The sequence below is a fragment of the Podarcis liolepis genome, assembly GCF_965112155.1.
Source record: "Podarcis liolepis genome assembly, chromosome: 5".
Classification (NCBI taxonomy): Eukaryota; Metazoa; Chordata; class Lepidosauria; order Squamata; family Lacertidae; genus Podarcis; species Podarcis liolepis.
In genome coordinates this window covers 96,756,140-96,773,980 of record NC_139556.1, presented here as the reverse complement: position 1 = coordinate 96,773,980, position 17,841 = coordinate 96,756,140, and the positions used below count along the sequence as shown (strand labels likewise).

At 43.6% G+C, this 17,841-nt stretch overlaps 1 protein-coding gene across 1 annotated transcript in view; it reads right to left on the bottom strand.

The window, feature by feature from the left end:
• Window positions 1-3,088: 3,088 nt before the first annotated feature.
• The window catches only part of LOC310707293 (cytochrome P450 2J5-like), a 35,394-nt gene continuing 20,641 nt past the window's right edge, over window positions 3,089-17,841 (bottom strand). Inside the window, exons 6-9 of the mRNA XM_083504309.1 lie at window positions 11,128-11,269; window positions 10,173-10,360; window positions 9,554-9,695; window positions 3,089-3,364 (exon numbers count right to left, since the gene is read on the bottom strand). Of these exons, the coding sequence (XP_083360435.1) occupies window positions 3,177-3,364; window positions 9,554-9,695; window positions 10,173-10,360; window positions 11,128-11,269 (660 nt within the window). The 3' untranslated portion in view covers window positions 3,089-3,176. The remainder of the gene's footprint in view (window positions 3,365-9,553; window positions 9,696-10,172; window positions 10,361-11,127; window positions 11,270-17,841) is intronic.

Below are 17,841 nucleotides of genomic sequence, written 5' to 3'. Positions count from 1 at the left end.
CTCCCTGCCAATTTGGATTCAATAAAGGAACTGGAGGCCCCTCAACTGTCCTCGGGTCCAGTATTGGACCACTTCGACCGGATATCCCCAGCCGATGGGGACAGGCTCCTCTGAGCTGGAAAGCCCACCACCTGTCCTCTCGACCCGTGCCCGTCTTGGCTGATTAGAGAATGTCCAGATGAGGTGTGGGCCCTCCTAGGGGATATCATCAATTTGTCCCTTGGCACCAGGATATTCCCAGGGGAACTGAAGGAGGCAGTGGTGCGCCCGCTCTTAAAGAAAACATTGTTAGATCCTTTAGATCTAACCAATTACTGCCCGGTTTCGAATCTTCCATTCCTAGGTAAGGTGATTGAGAGAGCGGTTGCTGAACAGCTTGGTGGGTTTCTGAATGAAACATCGGCTCTGGGTCCATTCCAGTCCGGCTGCCGTGCTGGTCATGGGACGGCTCTGGTTGCCCTAACAGATGATCTTCGTAGACAGCTGGATTGAGGTGGGTTGGGGCTGCTGATTCTTCTAGATCTGTCAGCAGCTTTCGACATGGTCGATCACGAACTTCTGGACCACCGCCTTGCCGACGTGGGGATCCAGGGCACAGTCCTTCAATGGCTGCGCTCGTTTCTCTCTGGTCAGGGACAGAGGGTGGTGCTTGGGGGGGAATTGTCACCGCGCCACTCCTTGGTGTGTGGAGTACCTCAGGGTGCGATACTCTCCCTGATGCTTTTCAACATCTTTATGCACCCCCTCGCCCAGCTTGTCCGGAGTTTTGGGCTGGTTTGCCATCAGTATGTTGATGACACCCAACTCTATCTGTTGATGGATAGCCATCCTGACTCGGCCCCAGACACACTGACCAGATGTTTGGAAGCTGTGGCTGGATGGTTACGTGGGAGCCGGTTGAAGCTAAATCCTTCGAAGACAGAGGTCCTGTGGCTGGGATGGGATGATATGGGATTGGGGGGGCAACTCCCATCTCTTGCGGGGGCGCAATTAATGCCAGCACCATCCGTTAAGAGTTTGGGTGTAATCTTCGACACCTCCCTTTCCATGGAGGCGCAGATTGCAGCTACAACAAAGGCGGCATTTTTCCATCTCCGCCAAGCTAAGCAGTTGGCTCCTTACCTCTTTCGCCCTGACCTAGCCACTGTGATCCACACGACGGTCACCTCCAGACTAGATTATTATAACTCGCTCTACGTGGGGCTGCCCTTGAGACTGACCCAGAAACTCCAGCGGGTGCAGGAGATCACATTCACCTGGTGCTATACCAGCTGCACTGGCTCTCGGTGGAGTACAGGATCAGGTTTAAGGTGCTGGTTTTAACCTTTAAAGCCCTATATGGCCTAGGACCCTCGTGCCTACGGGACCGCCTCTCCTGGTATGCCCCACAGAGAAACTTACGGTCTTCAAATAAAAACATATTGAAGGACCCAGGCCACAGAGAGGTTAGGCTGGCCTCAACTAGAGCCAGGGCTTTTTCGGCCATGGCTCCGATCTGGTGGAACACTCTGTCACAAGAGCCCAGGGCCCTGCGGGAATTGACATCTTTCCGCAGGGCCTGCAAGACAGAGCTGTTCCACCAGGCCTTTGGCCAGGGCACAGCCTGACTCCCTCCTTCGGCAATCTTCACGGAGCTCTGGCCCAATGGTTGCCAGTGGCTTGAATTAATTAATTTTATAATGAATGATTTTAGAGTGTTGTTTGTGCTGTATTTTGTACTGTTTTATTGTTGTTAGCCGCCTTCAGCCCGGCTTCGGCTGGAGAGGGCGGGATATAAATAAAATTTATTAATAACAACAACAACAACAACAACAACAACAACAATAATAATTCTCTCCCAACTCTATCTCTGCCAGCTTAGGGTGTCTCTTCATCCCTTCATCTGTGGCTTCCTTCCACTCCTCCAACATCACAACACTGCCATTTTGCTGTTTCAGTCCTCTAGTCACCTTTTGTGAAGGACTTCTTCATTACACCATCTGTTGCCTCCAGCTCCACCATTTCATCCTTCTGCTCAGGAAATCCTTCATCCATATTGTTCTCCAAAGTCTCTTTGTCCTCTTTAATTGCACTTTCCATTTCATTCTTCTGTTTTCGTAGCTTTTGGGTGGTTGCTTCCGTACCCATCTCTGCTGTTTCTCCTTGTTAAAATGGTACACACACACACACACACACACACCAATTGCTCAGTGTTCCTTCATCCCTCCATTATTCCTAAAGCCACAGTTATCTCAGTTTTCCACCATCTCCATTTTACTCAAACTTCTGCCATTGAAGGAAAGGCTAGTGGAAGTCAGGGGAACGTCTGTTTCAAACTTCTCCTCCTTCCATTCCTTAACTGTGATAAAGGATCTGAAGAAGTGTGCATGCATACTTCTTTATCCTTAACTGTGATAAAGGTATCTGAAGAAGTGTGCATGCACACGAAAGCTCATACCAAGAACTAACTTAGTTGGTCTTTAAGGTGCTACTGGAAGGAATTTTTTTATTGTGATAAAGGATGTGAAGCCTTCAAATATTGCATAGTGCCTCCACACAACCTATTTCACTCCTGATACCTTGCGTGGTCTGCGTCCTGGGTTCCGGGTTCAATGTAGTGATTTAGAAGAGATATTTTATTAACAAGCACACATGTACAGTATCCATCAAAGAAACTTAACATTCTTCAACTGGAGAAGCTGATAGCCTTGCTCTTAGGAGTCTATTCATCTTCAAGATACAATAACATAGCATGGGGGGTGTTAGAAGGGGGCTGCAGAAGAGGGAGAGGGGAGGAGGTGTGGGAATGTGTGTGTAAGGAAGATTTGAGAAAAGGAAGGGGAGGGGGAGGAGAAAAGGGAGCAAGAGTAAGAATGGGGATGCAAAGGAAAGTTGTCAAAAAGGAGGGAGTAAGGAGGCATTGGGAGAGGGATGAAGATGAAAGCAGGGGCATGAAAGGGCCTGAAGAAAAGGAGGAGATGCGGTGAAGGGGGAAATGGATGCAAAGCAGAGCTGCAGAAGAGAAGAGAGAAGTGGCTTCAGAAATGGAGCTGCGAATGTGAAAAGAGACCTCAGTAGCTGCATGGGATGAGATGGGAAGAGAAGGGGAAATGCTAGGGGGTTCATGTGTCAAGAGTGGCCAAGGGGTCACCGAGTGCAGGAAGCAGGGGTGCAGCCCCTAATATTTTCCTATCTTCTTATGTGTTGCAACGGGGAACAGCACAGAGTTTATAAGGATGGGGATGTGCTGCAGTCCCTATTATAGCCTCTTGATTGAGCTCTTTGACTCCTTGTGGCAGCTGAAAACTGAATGCCCTCAGCAGGCTGGTCAGGAAGATGAATATTTCGATCTTTGCCATCTGCATTGCCAAACAAATGCGAGCCCCTGAAGAGGAGACAAGAAGAAGAGAGTAAGTGAGCAATAATTTACTTTCCCGGGTTCATTGCTTTGTAGCTATAAACATTCTGAATAACACTTTGGCAAAACAGACATAGTTAGGATAGGGAAAACATCAAGGCTGCTGTCAGTTTTCTAGCCTGGTCAGTGCTAACCTTTCTTTCTTCTTGCTATACTTATGTTTTGTTCTGTATATCTATATGAATGGGGCAAGGCAGTGGCAAGTTAAGGGATCTCTGGGTTGGTGGCTTGGGACCAGAGCCATAGCTAGGTGATCTTGCACCCCTGACAGAACTGTCCAGATTGCGCTCCCTAGCCACAGAAAAAGTAGCTCTTCTTTCCGCCTCCACCCCACCCCACCCTGTGCCATTCAATTCCCCACACACTTCACCTTGTATTGAATTCTTTCCCAGAAAATACAATATTTAATTTATTATGTCTTAATAAAAGGTTTCAGGAAAGCAAATGACATTTAGATGGCAGTTGACAGTTTTTTTAATGTAAATAAGTGGTAAAACAGTATACAGATAGGCCTAAATGAAATGTAGAAAAATATCATACTGATTTATTTCACAATGATAACTTTATATTATAATACTATATGATGTAAAATGGCATTGCTTTCACAATATCTGTGTTATTTGGTTGATATAAATAAGAAGACTATTAACATTATTCACAAGTCACGTTACAAGTTCTTATTCAGAAGAGTTGTTATTTGAAATCTTTTTAAAAAGTAAAGTGAGGCCAACTCTGGCCTTAAGTAGGAATCTCCTCAATGAAGTCTGATGTGATTACAACTTTATCTTTCTAGCTTTAATCGAAGAAGACTCAGTAATAATTTCATCAAAATCTGTTTTTGATGCTAGTTCATATTCGATGGACAGGATTGAATCATAGAATAGAATCATAGAATCATAGAGTTGGAAGAGACCACAAGGGCCATCGAGTCCAACCCCCTGCCAAGCAGGAAACACCATCAGAGCACATCAGAGGATTGCTAGACTTGTTAGTCTGGTTTCACTCATACTTGATCTTAAGTAGTCTTGTATGAGTTTTAAGTTATTAAAACTATGTTCACAAGATGCTACACTTCCTGGCATAGTGAGAAATATTCTCAGTGCTACGGTAATACCTCTGCGAACATCCGCCCTGAATAGCGTCCACGCCAGTGAATGTCCACGGCAACCCGGAAGTACCAGAATGGGTTACTTCCGGGTTTGCCGCTTGCACACGTCAAATACATGACGTCCTCCCCACAATTACCCTTGGAAGCCGACACCTCAGGCCCTAACTGTTCCCCTACGGAAAATTTCACTGCATGCCGCTGATTTGAAGCATGCGTATAAGAGGTGTGACAAAAATGTTAGGCTAAAAAGCAACTCTAACAGAGAGCTTACAAAATGCCTAACTTAAAAATGAATTGCACAACACTATTGTAGACATACTTCCAACTCTTCAAAAGAAAAGAACTGTTGCTAGCACAGATAAAACATTTACCTAGATAATTTCTGACAGTCTGTGATACTTCACATAACAAAGCAGACCAAAGTACTACTAAAATATGCAATTCGTGTAAATCACCTGAAGTGTCTGTCAGTATGGAATTTAGGGGCACTCTCCAAATGCATATACGGTACTTGACCACCTCAACTAAAAGTGCTACAAATTCTGCAAACCTCCAGCTATCAGTTTATTATACATTTACTATATATGAAGCACATTTAGCTTACAGAGCCCTTGGCTGTGTGCTTCACTAATCTTGAAAATTAGTGTGATGGATTCACTAAAATGAACAAACAAAAAAATCCAATTTTAGAATCAGGGAAATTGAAAGTTGAGAGACGTTGGTTTTCTCAGTTGGTGGACAATCTTTCTAAGTCTGGGAGAAAATAAGAAATATAAAATAAGAAATAGAAACAGAAAATAAATAGTCCGCTTTTAATAAACATGTTTTTTTCACGTTGGTTTTCCCAGTTGGACAATATTTCTAAGTCTGGGGAAAAATAAGAAATAGAAAATAAGTAATAGAAACAGAAAATAAATAGTCCGCTTTTAATAAATATGTTTTTTCATTGAGATATATAGGTATGGAACAACAAATTGCTTCAGTAACTTTTGTTTCCAGAATATGTGTAGATGGATGGTATAAGACATCAACAGAGTCTATGTTTCTCCCTCCTTCAGTGGAGCCATACTAGGACCCAGGATCACAGTCTATTCGTCTGAAAGAAACTCTGGACAGTAGTCCAGACAGTAGTCTGGCAGGGCAGCAGTTGAAGAAGGAGCAAAAAGGGTTTTCTTGTGTGTGTGTGTTTCTTTGTGGCTGATTAGCTGTTTTCCCTGTGTAAAGGTCAGAGGGGGCAGGGTTTCTGTTGAGGCAGGTGATTAGCTGTGGGAGGAGCTTATCAGAGTTTGCAGGGCAGCAGTTGAAGAAGGAGCAAAAAGGGTTTTCTTGTGTGTGTGTGTTTCTTTGTGGCTGATTAGCTGTTTTCCCTGTGTAAAGGTCAGAGGGGGCAGGGTTTCTGTTGAGGCAGGGGATTAGCTGTGGGAGGAGCTTATCAGAGTTTGCAGGGCAGCAGTTGAAGAAGGAGAAAAAAGGGTTTTCTTGTGTGTGTGTGTTTCTTTGTGGCTGATTAGCTGTTTTCCCTGTGTAAAGGTCAGAGGGGGCAGGGTTTCTGTTGAGGCAGGGGATCAGCTGTGGGAGGAGCTTATCAGAGTTTGCAGGGCAGCAGTTGAAGAAGGAGCAAAAAGTTATACCCATCTTTTAGATTTAGGGGAGCTAGTCTCAAACTTGACATGAGCCAACAGTGTGACGCGGCAGCTAAAAAAGCCAATGCAATTCTGGGCTGCATCAATAGGAGTATAGCATCTAGATCAAGGGAAGTAATAGTGCCACTGTATTCTGCTCTGGTCAGACCACACCTGGAGTACTGTGTCCAGTTCTGGGCACCACAATTCAAGAAGGACACTGACAAACTGGAACGTGTCCAGAGGAGGGCAACCAAAATGGTCAAAGGCCTGGAAACGATGCCTTATGAGGAACGGCTAAGGGAGCTGGGCATGTTTAGCCTGGAGAAGAGGAGGTTAAGGGGTGATATGATAGCCATGTTCAAATATACAAAAGGATGTCACATAGAGGAGGGAGAAAGGTTGTTTTCTGCTGCTCCAGAGAAGCGGACACAGAGCAATGGATCCAAACTACAAGAAAGAAGATTCCACCTAAACATTAGGAAGAACTTCCTGACAGTAAGAGCTGTTCGACAGTGGAATTTGCTGCCAAGGAGTGTGGTGGAGTCTCCTACTTTGGAAGTCTTTAAGCAGAGGCTTGACAACCATATGTCAGGAGTGCTCTGATGGTGTTTCCTGCTTGGCAGGGGGTTGGACTCGATGGCCCTTGTGGTCTCTTCCAACTCTATGATTCTATGATTCTATGATTCTAGTCAGCTCAGAGAAGGTCAACTGTTGACATTAATGGACCTGACTTAGTCATAGTCCTTCATTATAATGGGTCTACTCTGAGTAAAGCTTAGTTGACTACCAGCCTATTTTCAGCTCGTATTGTAAGCGTTGGACTCCCCCTCCCTCTTTCTCTGTGCAAAGGCTATTCCACCTTGCAAAACAATATTTCTATTCACATCGCATGAGGAAAAGCATAAACAGCTAGCATTGCCGTTTGCACTGTGCAATTCCATATAAATAGATTGCAGTCGTAAACAAAACCTTTCCCTTTCTCAGAAAGGCTACTGGATTGCCGATGAGCCTCCCTGCTTGGAATGTTTCATTTCAGAGAGGAGATTACGGGGCTGATTTGTATGTTAGCCAGTTGGCGCGAGGGCGCGTTTGTGCACACACAGAAGCATAATAACTTAACAATTGATGCTCAAGGCAAATCTCCACTCTCTCCTCTCCTCTCCCGCCTGCTCCTCCCCCACTTTTTTCCCCTTTTCGTTCCCCATCCAAGCGCTCAATCCATCCTTGGAGTGAACGCCCTGCCCTGCTTGGCTGCTACCCTAAGGTAACGATTCAGCCATGCGATTGGAGCATGCATTCTTCAGAAGTCGCGCAAAAACCAGGAAATGAGAAAGGCAGAGGGGTGGGTGAGAAAATGAGAAAGGTGGAGGGGAGAGAAGCACTCTTAAGCAGCCAGGGAGGCAAGCAGCGTCCTGCTACTGGTGGCAGCATTCGCAGCAGCAGCAGGATCCCCTATGCCCGAGATTCCCAATGGTCCGTTCCAGCTGAGGTGGGAAAGCCAATGTGCTGTTTGAGGGACACGTGCTGTGCTCCTTTCCCCTCCATACCCGCTGTGGTGCAGGGCTGCGGGATCCAGCTGCTGATACTGCTACTGCTAGAGAAAGAGAAGGTGACATATTTTTAGCCGATTCTGCACCCCTGGTGGGGGCCCATATCACCACCCTCTACCTACGGCCCTGCTTGGGACCCACACGTGCACAATGGGGCCTCCATTGTTTACCATCTGGACCTCCCTGCATATGCCACCCCTGCCCTGCCCCTGAGAGAGGCAGCACAGCAAGCACCAGGATAGTGCTGTTCCCTGTCACACATCACCACTGCAAGCCACCCAACTTCTTTTCAGGCAGCAATGCTGGTTCCCACCAAGGTGAAGTAAACCTGGCAGGACAGTTTGCTCATGGTCTTAACCCCTTTCTGCATTGCTGATTTGGGCAGTTGACCAAAGTTTTCCTTTCATTTTATTAAATCAAGTTTTATTGAATGTTTTATGCATGAGACAGAATAAAAGCCATGCTAATCTAAAAGGGAAAATAGAAAAAAAATTAGGAAAGGAAGAAAAGATTGAAAAGAAATAAAGGAAATTACAAGGTCCTCTATCAAAATTAAATCTTCACCCTTATTCTGCACACAGAAAAGTGAGCCCTCCCAGTTCTCACTGGCAGCTAGACCCTCTTACACTGCTTCTAGCCCTGGGAGATGCTCTCTGCCCTGCCCCTCCTACAGGACCCTTCATCTTCAATCCATCCTCTTCCTGAATGTATCTTCCTTGATATGAGATAGGGAACTTCAAATTACAGAACAAAACATAAGTATAGCAAGAGGAAAGAAAGGTTAGCACTGACCAGGCTAGACAATTGACAGCAGCCTTAATGTTTTCCCATTCCTAACTATGTCTGTTTTGCCAAAGTGTTATTCAGAATGTTTATCAGCGGCCTTTGACACCATAGACCATAACATCCTTCTGGACCGTCTAGAGGGGCTGGGAGCTAGGGGCACTGTCATACAGTGGTTCCACTCCTTCCTCCTGGGCCGTGTCCAGAAAGTGGTGGGGGGGGATGAGTGTTCAGACCCCTTGGCTCTCACTTGTGGGGTGCCTCAGGGTTCCGTCCTCTTCCCCATGCTTTTTAATATCTATATGAATGTTACACTGATCACTGCAGATGGTGACAGCAGCTACGAAATTAAAAGACGCTTTGCTTCTTGGGAGAAAAGCAATGACAAACCTAGACAGCATCTTAAAAACAAAGCACCTTGCCAACAAAGGTCTGTATAGTAAAAGCTATGGTTTTCCCAGTAGTGATGTATGGAAGTGAAAGCTGGACCATAAAAAGGCTGATCAACGAAGAATTGATGCTTTTGAAATATGGTGCTGGACGAGACTGCAAGAAGATCAAATGTATCCATTCTTAAGGAAATCAGCCCTGAGTGCTCACTGGAAGGACAGAGCCTGAAGCTGAGGCTCCAATACTTTGGCCACCTCATGAGAAGAGAAGACTCCCTGAAAAGACCCTGATGTTGGGAAAGATGGAGGGCACAAGGAGAAGGGGATGACAGAGGACGAGATGGTTGGATACTGTTCTCAGAGCTACCAGCATGAGTTTGACCAAACTGCGGGAGGCAGTGGAAGACAGAAGTGCCAGGCGTGCTCTGGTCCATAGGGTCACAAAGAGTCGGACACGACTAAACGACTAAAGAACAACAACAAGGGAGCGCAATCTGGACAGTTCTGTCAGGGGTGCAAGATCACCTAGCTATAGCTCTGGTCCCAAGCCAGCAACCTAGAGATCCCCTTAACTTGCCAGTGCCTTGCCCCATTCTGCTGACCAGCAGTGCCACTCCAGCCAGAAAGGTGCTCCTTCTGCTCCGGCCCACTCCCTCAAGCAAATCTACAGATCACAACATAGCTTGGTCTTCTGCATTTACCTGCACCAAATGGCAGATATTCTTCTCTGTTCACGAATTGTCCATCCTTGTCCAAAAAATGATTTGGGTTGAACTCTGCAGGTGTCTCCCATCGTGTTGGATCAAGAAGAACAGAGCGTAGATCGGGAATAATAATAGTCCCCTGCAAATAAGAAACAAGTGACTTGGAATGCATTCACATCAATACTTTTGTTTTATTGTCCCACACTATCCCAAGACTAATCATTGCAGAGACTGATCTGAATAATTATTATTATTATTATTATTATTATTATTATTATTATTATTATTATTATTTTGGTGGGTGGCTTTGTATTCATCACTGTAAAAACTTTCTATACAGGCAGGAACACAAGGGGGCTTTCCCCCACCTCCCCCACCTCTTTTAAAATGAAAGCTCACAACCCAGGTGAGACCTCTGGCCACTACATGCTCCTCCGCTGCCACAATTGCCCCATGGAATGGCACTTGCTGATGGTGAAACATGTCTGCAGATGGAGCTCCTGATCTTGCCCTTGAGATTTTTGACTAGTCAGGAAGTTCCTGTATGGCTGGCTGCAACCTTTTGCTGCTCTTTGCTCTTGGGCTACAGGAGTGCAGCTGTATCATACTGTTATACCTTGGGAATGAGAAAACCACGCAGCTTCAAATCCTTTGTACATTGCCTAGGTATCCCAAAAAAATTGGCAAATTTAAAGCGCTGCATCTCATGAATCACAGCATTGGTGTAGGGCAGTTTCTTCTTATCTTGATAGCAGATTGAGTGAGCAGAACCTATGACATCTTCTATTTCCTTGTGCATTTTATCTGAAGACAATGACGGAAACAGGTTTATTGTGAATACTGCATTTTATTTCAGTTGGACATTTATTTGCCTTGAACATATTCCATAAATCTCTGTGAATGAGACCCAGGTTCTTGCATTCAAAGCCCACCTCGTCCTCCAAAGAGTTTAAGTCAGTCTATATGGTTCTTCCCCACTCTAGATCCCAGGTAAGAAAAAGTTGAAAGAGAAGCTCATCTCAGTAGTTTCTGGTTGCCAGAACTGTCTGGATTTGCTGAAGGGCTGGGATCAAAGGCTGTCATATATTCATCCTCCACCCCCAGCCCTCAATATTTCCTGTTTACTTACACTGGCATGCTTTCGAACTGCTACGTTGGCAAAAGCTGGGACAGAGCAACAGGAGCTCACCTTATGGATTCGAACTGCCAACCTTCTACTCAGCAATCCCTGGAGGCTCAGTGCTTTAGACTACAGTGCCACCCGCATCCCGCATGTAATGGAGCATGGAGAGGCAGCAATGAGGCTCAGTCACTTATCTCACAGCAGGGGCATTCTTGTACATTTGCTGCATAAACAAACTGCTAGCAGATTTGCAAAACAAAACAGGTACAGGTTGTGGTATGGTATCAAACTGGAGGGGGGAATGTGTTGATTCATGCATTGCAGGGGGTTGTATTAGAAGACCCTTGGGGTCCCTTCCAACCCTACTATTGTAGGCTTCCTTATGAAACCTTTAAAGAACTATGCTCCACCCTAGTGGTCAAGAGAAGCCCTGGCTCTCCTCTCTCACCTTGGATATCTGGATGACTTGCCAGGAGGAGAAGTGCCCATTGCAAAGAACTCCTAGTTGTGTCTGACCCTCCTACAAAGAGGTCAAAAATGCACTGGGCCAAGTTTTCTTCATCATAGGTGGACTCTGGGTCATTCCTGCTCTGGTGTTGAAAATGGGGAAAGTGACATGTCATTTACATGCATTACATTCTGTCCTTCAGCACTTTATCTTCCTTCCCCCACTTATTACCATACCACCCACACATGCTTCATGAGAGGTGGGGTATCCTCTTATAGTGCCTAAGGTGAAATGGGAAGCTGCTGCCACCCCTACCCCCCGCTGTTGCTACCCTCACTCGCTGGATCATCACCTTTTCATGGTACGTGGGCTTGCAAATTCCTATGACCCTTGTGAGTGAAGCCATTGGGAATCTCATACTCCCAGCAGGGTCACCCAAGGCGGTAAGGTCAAAGGGGAGGAGCTAGCCAAAGAATGATCCAAGAAGTCATCAACGGCAGAACAAGCGGGTGATAACAAGCGGTATGTTACAACGGAATTTACCAGTCGCCATGACAACTCATGCCATCAGTACAGAGCCTTACTGCGAAGACTGTTCATTGGTCAATGTGCACTGATCTACAGACATAAAACAAATTCACGAACAGGCGTCTTCCAAAAAACAAATCCCAAACCCAAACACCAAAAGTTCCATGGTGATCAGCATATGGTAACAGGGGCAGGATTGTGAAATGTGGAAGCCCTTAGTCATGAAACAGCACATGGGCGGTGGATACAGATTCAGTCATTCTGACTCAAGGAACAAGGCAGTTGAGCAGCTCGGCAGCTGTATCCATGACTGAGCAGCCCTTTTTAGGATCTACTCTGCTCACTCCAAAATGGGGGAGGGGCTAGAAAAGGTGCCCTAAACATAGTCTGCCTCTCTTTTTCCCTGACTGGATTACCATGCCCAGTGGGGTCACCACCCAGCGGTGGTAAAAGACAATTGAACTTTGGAACATGGAATATATGGAGAGATATAACACAGATAATGAGCATCCTGCAGAACTGCCATCATTGCAAGAGAGATGTGACTTTTTAACATCAATATTGCAGTGCTTCAAGAGACTCTAAGAGCAGGCAAGGGACAACTGAAGGAAGAAAAAGGAGGCTACACGTTCTTCTGTAAAGGTCTATCGGAAGAAGAATGTCAAATACATGAGGTAGGCTTCGCTATCAAAAACAAACTTGTAAAGCTCCTGTCAGAAGTCCCTACCAGACGTCTGGTAAACTCACCAAAAACCAACAGGCTACTGTTACCAACACACTCATTCAACAAAAAAAATAAATTTAAAACTTCATGGAGGCATCCTCAGTCAAACCACTGGCACCTCTTAGACTATGTTATTGTCTGTGCTAAAGATTTCCATGATGTGCTCCTTACCAGAGCTATGACGAGTGCCAACAAATGCTGGACAGATCACCGACTAATAAGTTCCACGATGGCTATCAAGATTATACCTCAACACAGGCTTCAAGGAAGGAAACCAAGGTGCAAAATGAACACTCAAGCCCTTCAAGATCCCAATAACCGGGATTGCTTCCAAACAACTCTCTTTTTAAAAAATATTTTTTATTAGGAACTTCAACATAACATTTTATCAAAAATACATCATCCTCATTCCCCCCCCCCATTTTCCCTCCCCCTTCCCCAAAAAGAAAAAACCCACCCTCCCACCCACCCTGACTTCCCTCAGCTCCTCTCTCTGGTTTTTCAGCACATAATATCTCTGCATGTTATAAAATTGTAGATATCCTTAATTTATCTATCTATATATTACCAATAAAAGGGTGGTGAATGTTTCTTCAAAACCTGCCAAGGAGTCCAGTTCGTTTTCTTGTTTCTTTAAGTACTTTGTAAAGGGTTCCCATTCTTCTTTAAAATCACAGATGTCCTTATCACGTAGTTTGTATGTCAATTTCGCCAGTTCCACATGATCCAGCAGTTTCTCTTGCCACAGTTCTTTGGTCAGGATTTCTTCATTCTTCCATACTTGTGCTATTAAGACTCTTGCCGCTGTTGTCCCATACATGAAGATGTTTTTCAATTTCCTTGGCAGGTCTTTTCCTACAATCCCTAATAAAAATGCTTCAGGCTTTTTTATAAATGTTAATTGGAACATTTTCTTCAACTCATTGTATAGCATTTCCCAGATTTTTTTAAAATTTTGCTACAATCCCACCACATATGGTAAAAAGTCCCTTCTTTTTCCTTACATTTCCAAGACATATTTGAACCAGTTTTATACATTCTTCCTATTTGCACTCATGTTATATATCATCTATACATCATTTTCATGTAATTTTCTTTCAGCAAAGAGCAATCTGTATATTTTGAATCAGTTTTCCACAATCTTTCCCAAACTTCAAGCATTATTTTGTGTTCTATATCTTGTGTCCATTTAATCATAACTGATTTCACCTCTTCATTTTTTGTTTCCCATTCTAGCAGAATACTATATGCACCTTTCAGCAGCTTCACCTTCCCTTCTACAACTTCCTTTTGGAATCTAGATGTCGTATAGCTAAATCCTTTCCTATTGTCTTCTTTGTATATTTCATGTAGTTGCCAATACAGTGGTGCCTCGCAAGATGAAATTAATTTCTTCCACGAGTTTTGTCGTCTTGCGATTTTTTTCGTCTTGCGAAGCACGGTGTCGGGAAAGTTTTGGAAAAGCTTCAAAAATCACCAAAGTCTTTAAAAACTTCAAAAAGGCTACCACACCACGTTCTATGAGTTGCTCCTCGAAGTCATGTCGCAACTGTATTAACGGTGTTAAGAAAAAGGAAACAAACTTGCAAGACGTTTCCGTCTTGCGAAGCAAGCCCATAGGGAAAATCGTCTTGCGAAGCAGCTCAAAAAACAAAAAACCCTTTCGTCTAGCGAGTTTTTTTTCTTGCGAGGCATTCGTCTTGCGAGGTACCACTGTAGTGTAACCAACTCTGAAAGTGGTCTTTTATTTCCTCATAATCTCTTAGTTTCCATTTTCCTTCTTGATGCTTTAGCAAATCAACATACGCAAAGCACTTTCCTTTCTTTCCAAGTGGTTTGAGCAGTAAAGCTTCATGTTGTGAAAGCCACCAAGGGGTCTTCTGTTCTAACAAATCTTTATATCTCTCCCATACTCTCATTAATGATTTCCTAATTATATAGTTATAGAAACTTTTATGAACCTTCCCTTTCCCATACCATAAGTATGTGTGCTAGCCAAATCTATTGTCATGTCCTTCCAATTCTAATGCTTCTTGCTTTTCCAACTTCATCCAGTCCCTAATCCATACCAGGCATGCAGCTTCATAATACAATTTAAGGTCTGGGAGGGAAAAACTGCCTCTATCTTTTATGTCTGTAAGTATCTTATATTTTATCCCTGGCCTTTTGCCCCCCCCCCCCCCGGATAAACTTAGAAATTTCTTTCTGCCATTTTTTAAAACATTCATCTTTCACAATTACTGGGACGGATTGGAAAGGGAATAGAATTTTTGGCAGCGCATTCATTTTAACCGCCACTATTTTTCCTAACATTGTGAGATTCATTCTGCTCCATATTTCTAAATTTCTTTTTATCTCAAGCCAATTTTTTCATAATTGTCTTTGTATAAGTTTATATTTCTTGATGTTAGCCATATCCCTAAATATTTAACCTTTTTATGGACATCTATCTCAGTGTTTTGCTCCAACTCCTTTTTTTCTTCTTCCTTCAAGTTTTTAACTGGCATTTTTGTTTTATTCCTGTTTAATTTAAATCCTGCCACTTCCCCAAATTTCTGAATCTGCTTCCAAACAACTTTTAAGGACCATCTGCTTTCAGAATTCCCTGATAACATCGAGGAACACTGGACCAAGCTAAAAACATTCATTATTGCAGCCTGTGAACAAAGTATCGGATAGCAAACCAAGAAACACGAGGACTGGTTTGATGAGAAAGACAGTGAGATTGAACACATGATTGACAAGAAAAGGAAGGCCTTTCAGATCTGACAAAGAGACAGAAACTGTGCCACTAAGGGGAAAAAAACCTATGCCAACGCTAAGGCTGAGGTTCAAAGAAGAACCAGAGAAATAAAAAACACCTGGTGGATTAAAAAAAGCTCAAGAGATCCAGCGCTTAGCTGACACTCATGATGCACAGAATTTCTTTAAAGCCACAAAGACCATGTATGGGCCAATAAATCATGGCATATGCCCCCTATGCTCTGCAGACAGTACCACACTTCTAAAAGATAAAGAAGCTACTGCACTGCACTGGAAAGAACATTACCAACATCTCCTTAACCGCAACTCCCCCATAGCTGCTGAGGTCCTCTCACAAATTCTGCAAAAACCAGTTAGAGATGAGCTTGCAGTATCTCCTAATCTGGGAGAGTTGTGTACAGCCATTAACCAAATGAAAAACAACAAAGCCAGTGGACCTGACAGAATACCTGCTGAAGTCTTCAAAGTGGGTGGAATTGAACTTACACAACAACTTCACAAGCTCATCGAAACAATCTGGGAGAGAGAAGAAATCCCAGCAGACTTTAGGGATGCCAAAATTATCAATCTCTTTTTATTTATTTTTTTTAAAAGTAATTTTTATTGCATTTTTTCAGACATAGACAGAAGAAAGAAGAAAAGGAAAAAAAAGAAAAAAGACAAAAAGAAGACAAAAAAGAATCATAACCTTTCAACAACTTATTTCAACTTTCTATCGAACTTCCCCGCATCTCCTGCACAATGCATTCTTAACAATAAATATATCAACAAATTATAACCTTGTTTCATATGTTTCTTTTGTACTTTCAATTGCAGTTTGAGTTTAAATTCCTTATTGTCCATTTACTCTGAAAACAAAACATATTATCATTTTTAACATTTAAACTTTGATTCTTTCAATAATATTATCCAATTTCATAAATGTTAAACTCTCATTGCTGGGGCTAGCATTTCAGATTATACGTCATTTTATAGTTCATATAACTTATACAATTTTTGCAAATAGTTCTTAAATTTTTTCCAGTCCTCCTCCATTGCTTCTTCTCCCAGGTCTCGGATTCTGGCAGTCATTTCGGCCAACTCCATGTAGTCAATCAGTTGCGTTTGCCACTCTTCCAGTGTGGGCAAATCTTGAGTCTTCCAATATTTGGCGATCAGAATTCTTGCTGCTGTAGTAGCATACATAAAAAACGTTCTATCCTTCTTTAACACCTTTTGGCCGACAATACCCAAGAGGAAGGCCTCCGGTTTTTTAGGGAAGGTGTACTTAAACACCTTTTTTAACTCGTTGTAGATCATTTCCCAGAAAGCCTTCACTCTTGGGCAAGTCCACCAGAGGTGAAAGAATGTTCCTTCAGCCTCCTTGCACTTCCAACATTTGTTATCAATTATCAATCTCTTTTTAAAAGATGACAGAATTGAGGGATTTCTCTATTAGCTGCGGCTGGCAAAATTCTTGCAAGGATCTTAGCAAACCGTCTCTTAACAATTTCCAAGGTGACCCTTCCTGAATCCCAAAATGGTTTTTGGCCTTCTAGGGGTACAGTGGACACGATTTTCACCACTAGACAGCTTTAAGAAAAATGCTGAGAGCAAAACCAACCCTTGTATATGGCATTTATTGACCTAACTAAGGCTTTTGACACTGTAAATCATAATGCCCTGTGGACTGTCCTTCTGAAGATTGGCTGCCCAGATAAATTTGTGAACAACATTTGGCTCCTCCATGATAATATGACAGCCACAATCAAGGATAACAATGGCTCTCAGAGTGAACCATTCACAGTGGGATCAGGTGTTAAACAGGGTTGTGTTATTGCCCCAACACTATTCATTATTTTCATTGCCATGATCCTACACTTTGTTGAAGGGAAACTCCCCACCAGAGTAGATATCATATATTAAACAGATGGAAAGCTGTTTAATCTGAGCAGACTGAAAGCAAAGATCACCAGTGTTGAACCAATGATTCTTCAACATCAACTTCATTGGACTGGTCATGTTGTGCGGATGCCTGATGATCGTTTTCCAAAGCAACTACTCTATTCCAAACTAAAAATGGAAAGTGTAATGCTGGTGGTCAACAAAAGAGGTTTAAAGACTGTCTTAAGGCAATTTTTTTAAAAATGTAGCATTAACACCAACAATTGGGAAACGCTTGCCTGTGAGCACTCCAGTTGGAGAACAGCCTTTACCAAAGGTGTTGTGGGCTTTGAAGATACTCAAACTCAGGACACAAGGGAGAAACCTGCTAAGAGGAAGGCATGCTTGGCAAATCCATACCAGGATCATCTCCCTTCTGGAAACCAATGTCTCCACTGTGGAAGGACGTGTGAATCCAGAATTGGCCTCCACAGTGACTTACGGACTCATTGTTAAAACCGTGTTTATGGAAGACAGTCTTGGCTACGAGTGATCACCAAAGATGAAGAAGAAATCCTGTTGCTGCTGCCTGCCTTACCTGGGTTGCACAGCAGTGTCCACAAAGTGGCAACAACAGGGGGCTCGGTGAGATCTTGGAAGATTTTGTTGAAATCTTGCCAGAAGCTGTCCCCTTTGCTTCTCCACTAGCAGCTGGCTAGGCAGCACACCCCCAGAGATGCCTCCTGTTGGCATTCCACTGCCCAAGGCAGCTGTCACAGCCTGCCTCATGGGTGGACTGGCCCTGTGCTTCATAGCTGGTTATGAAAAGAAACCCA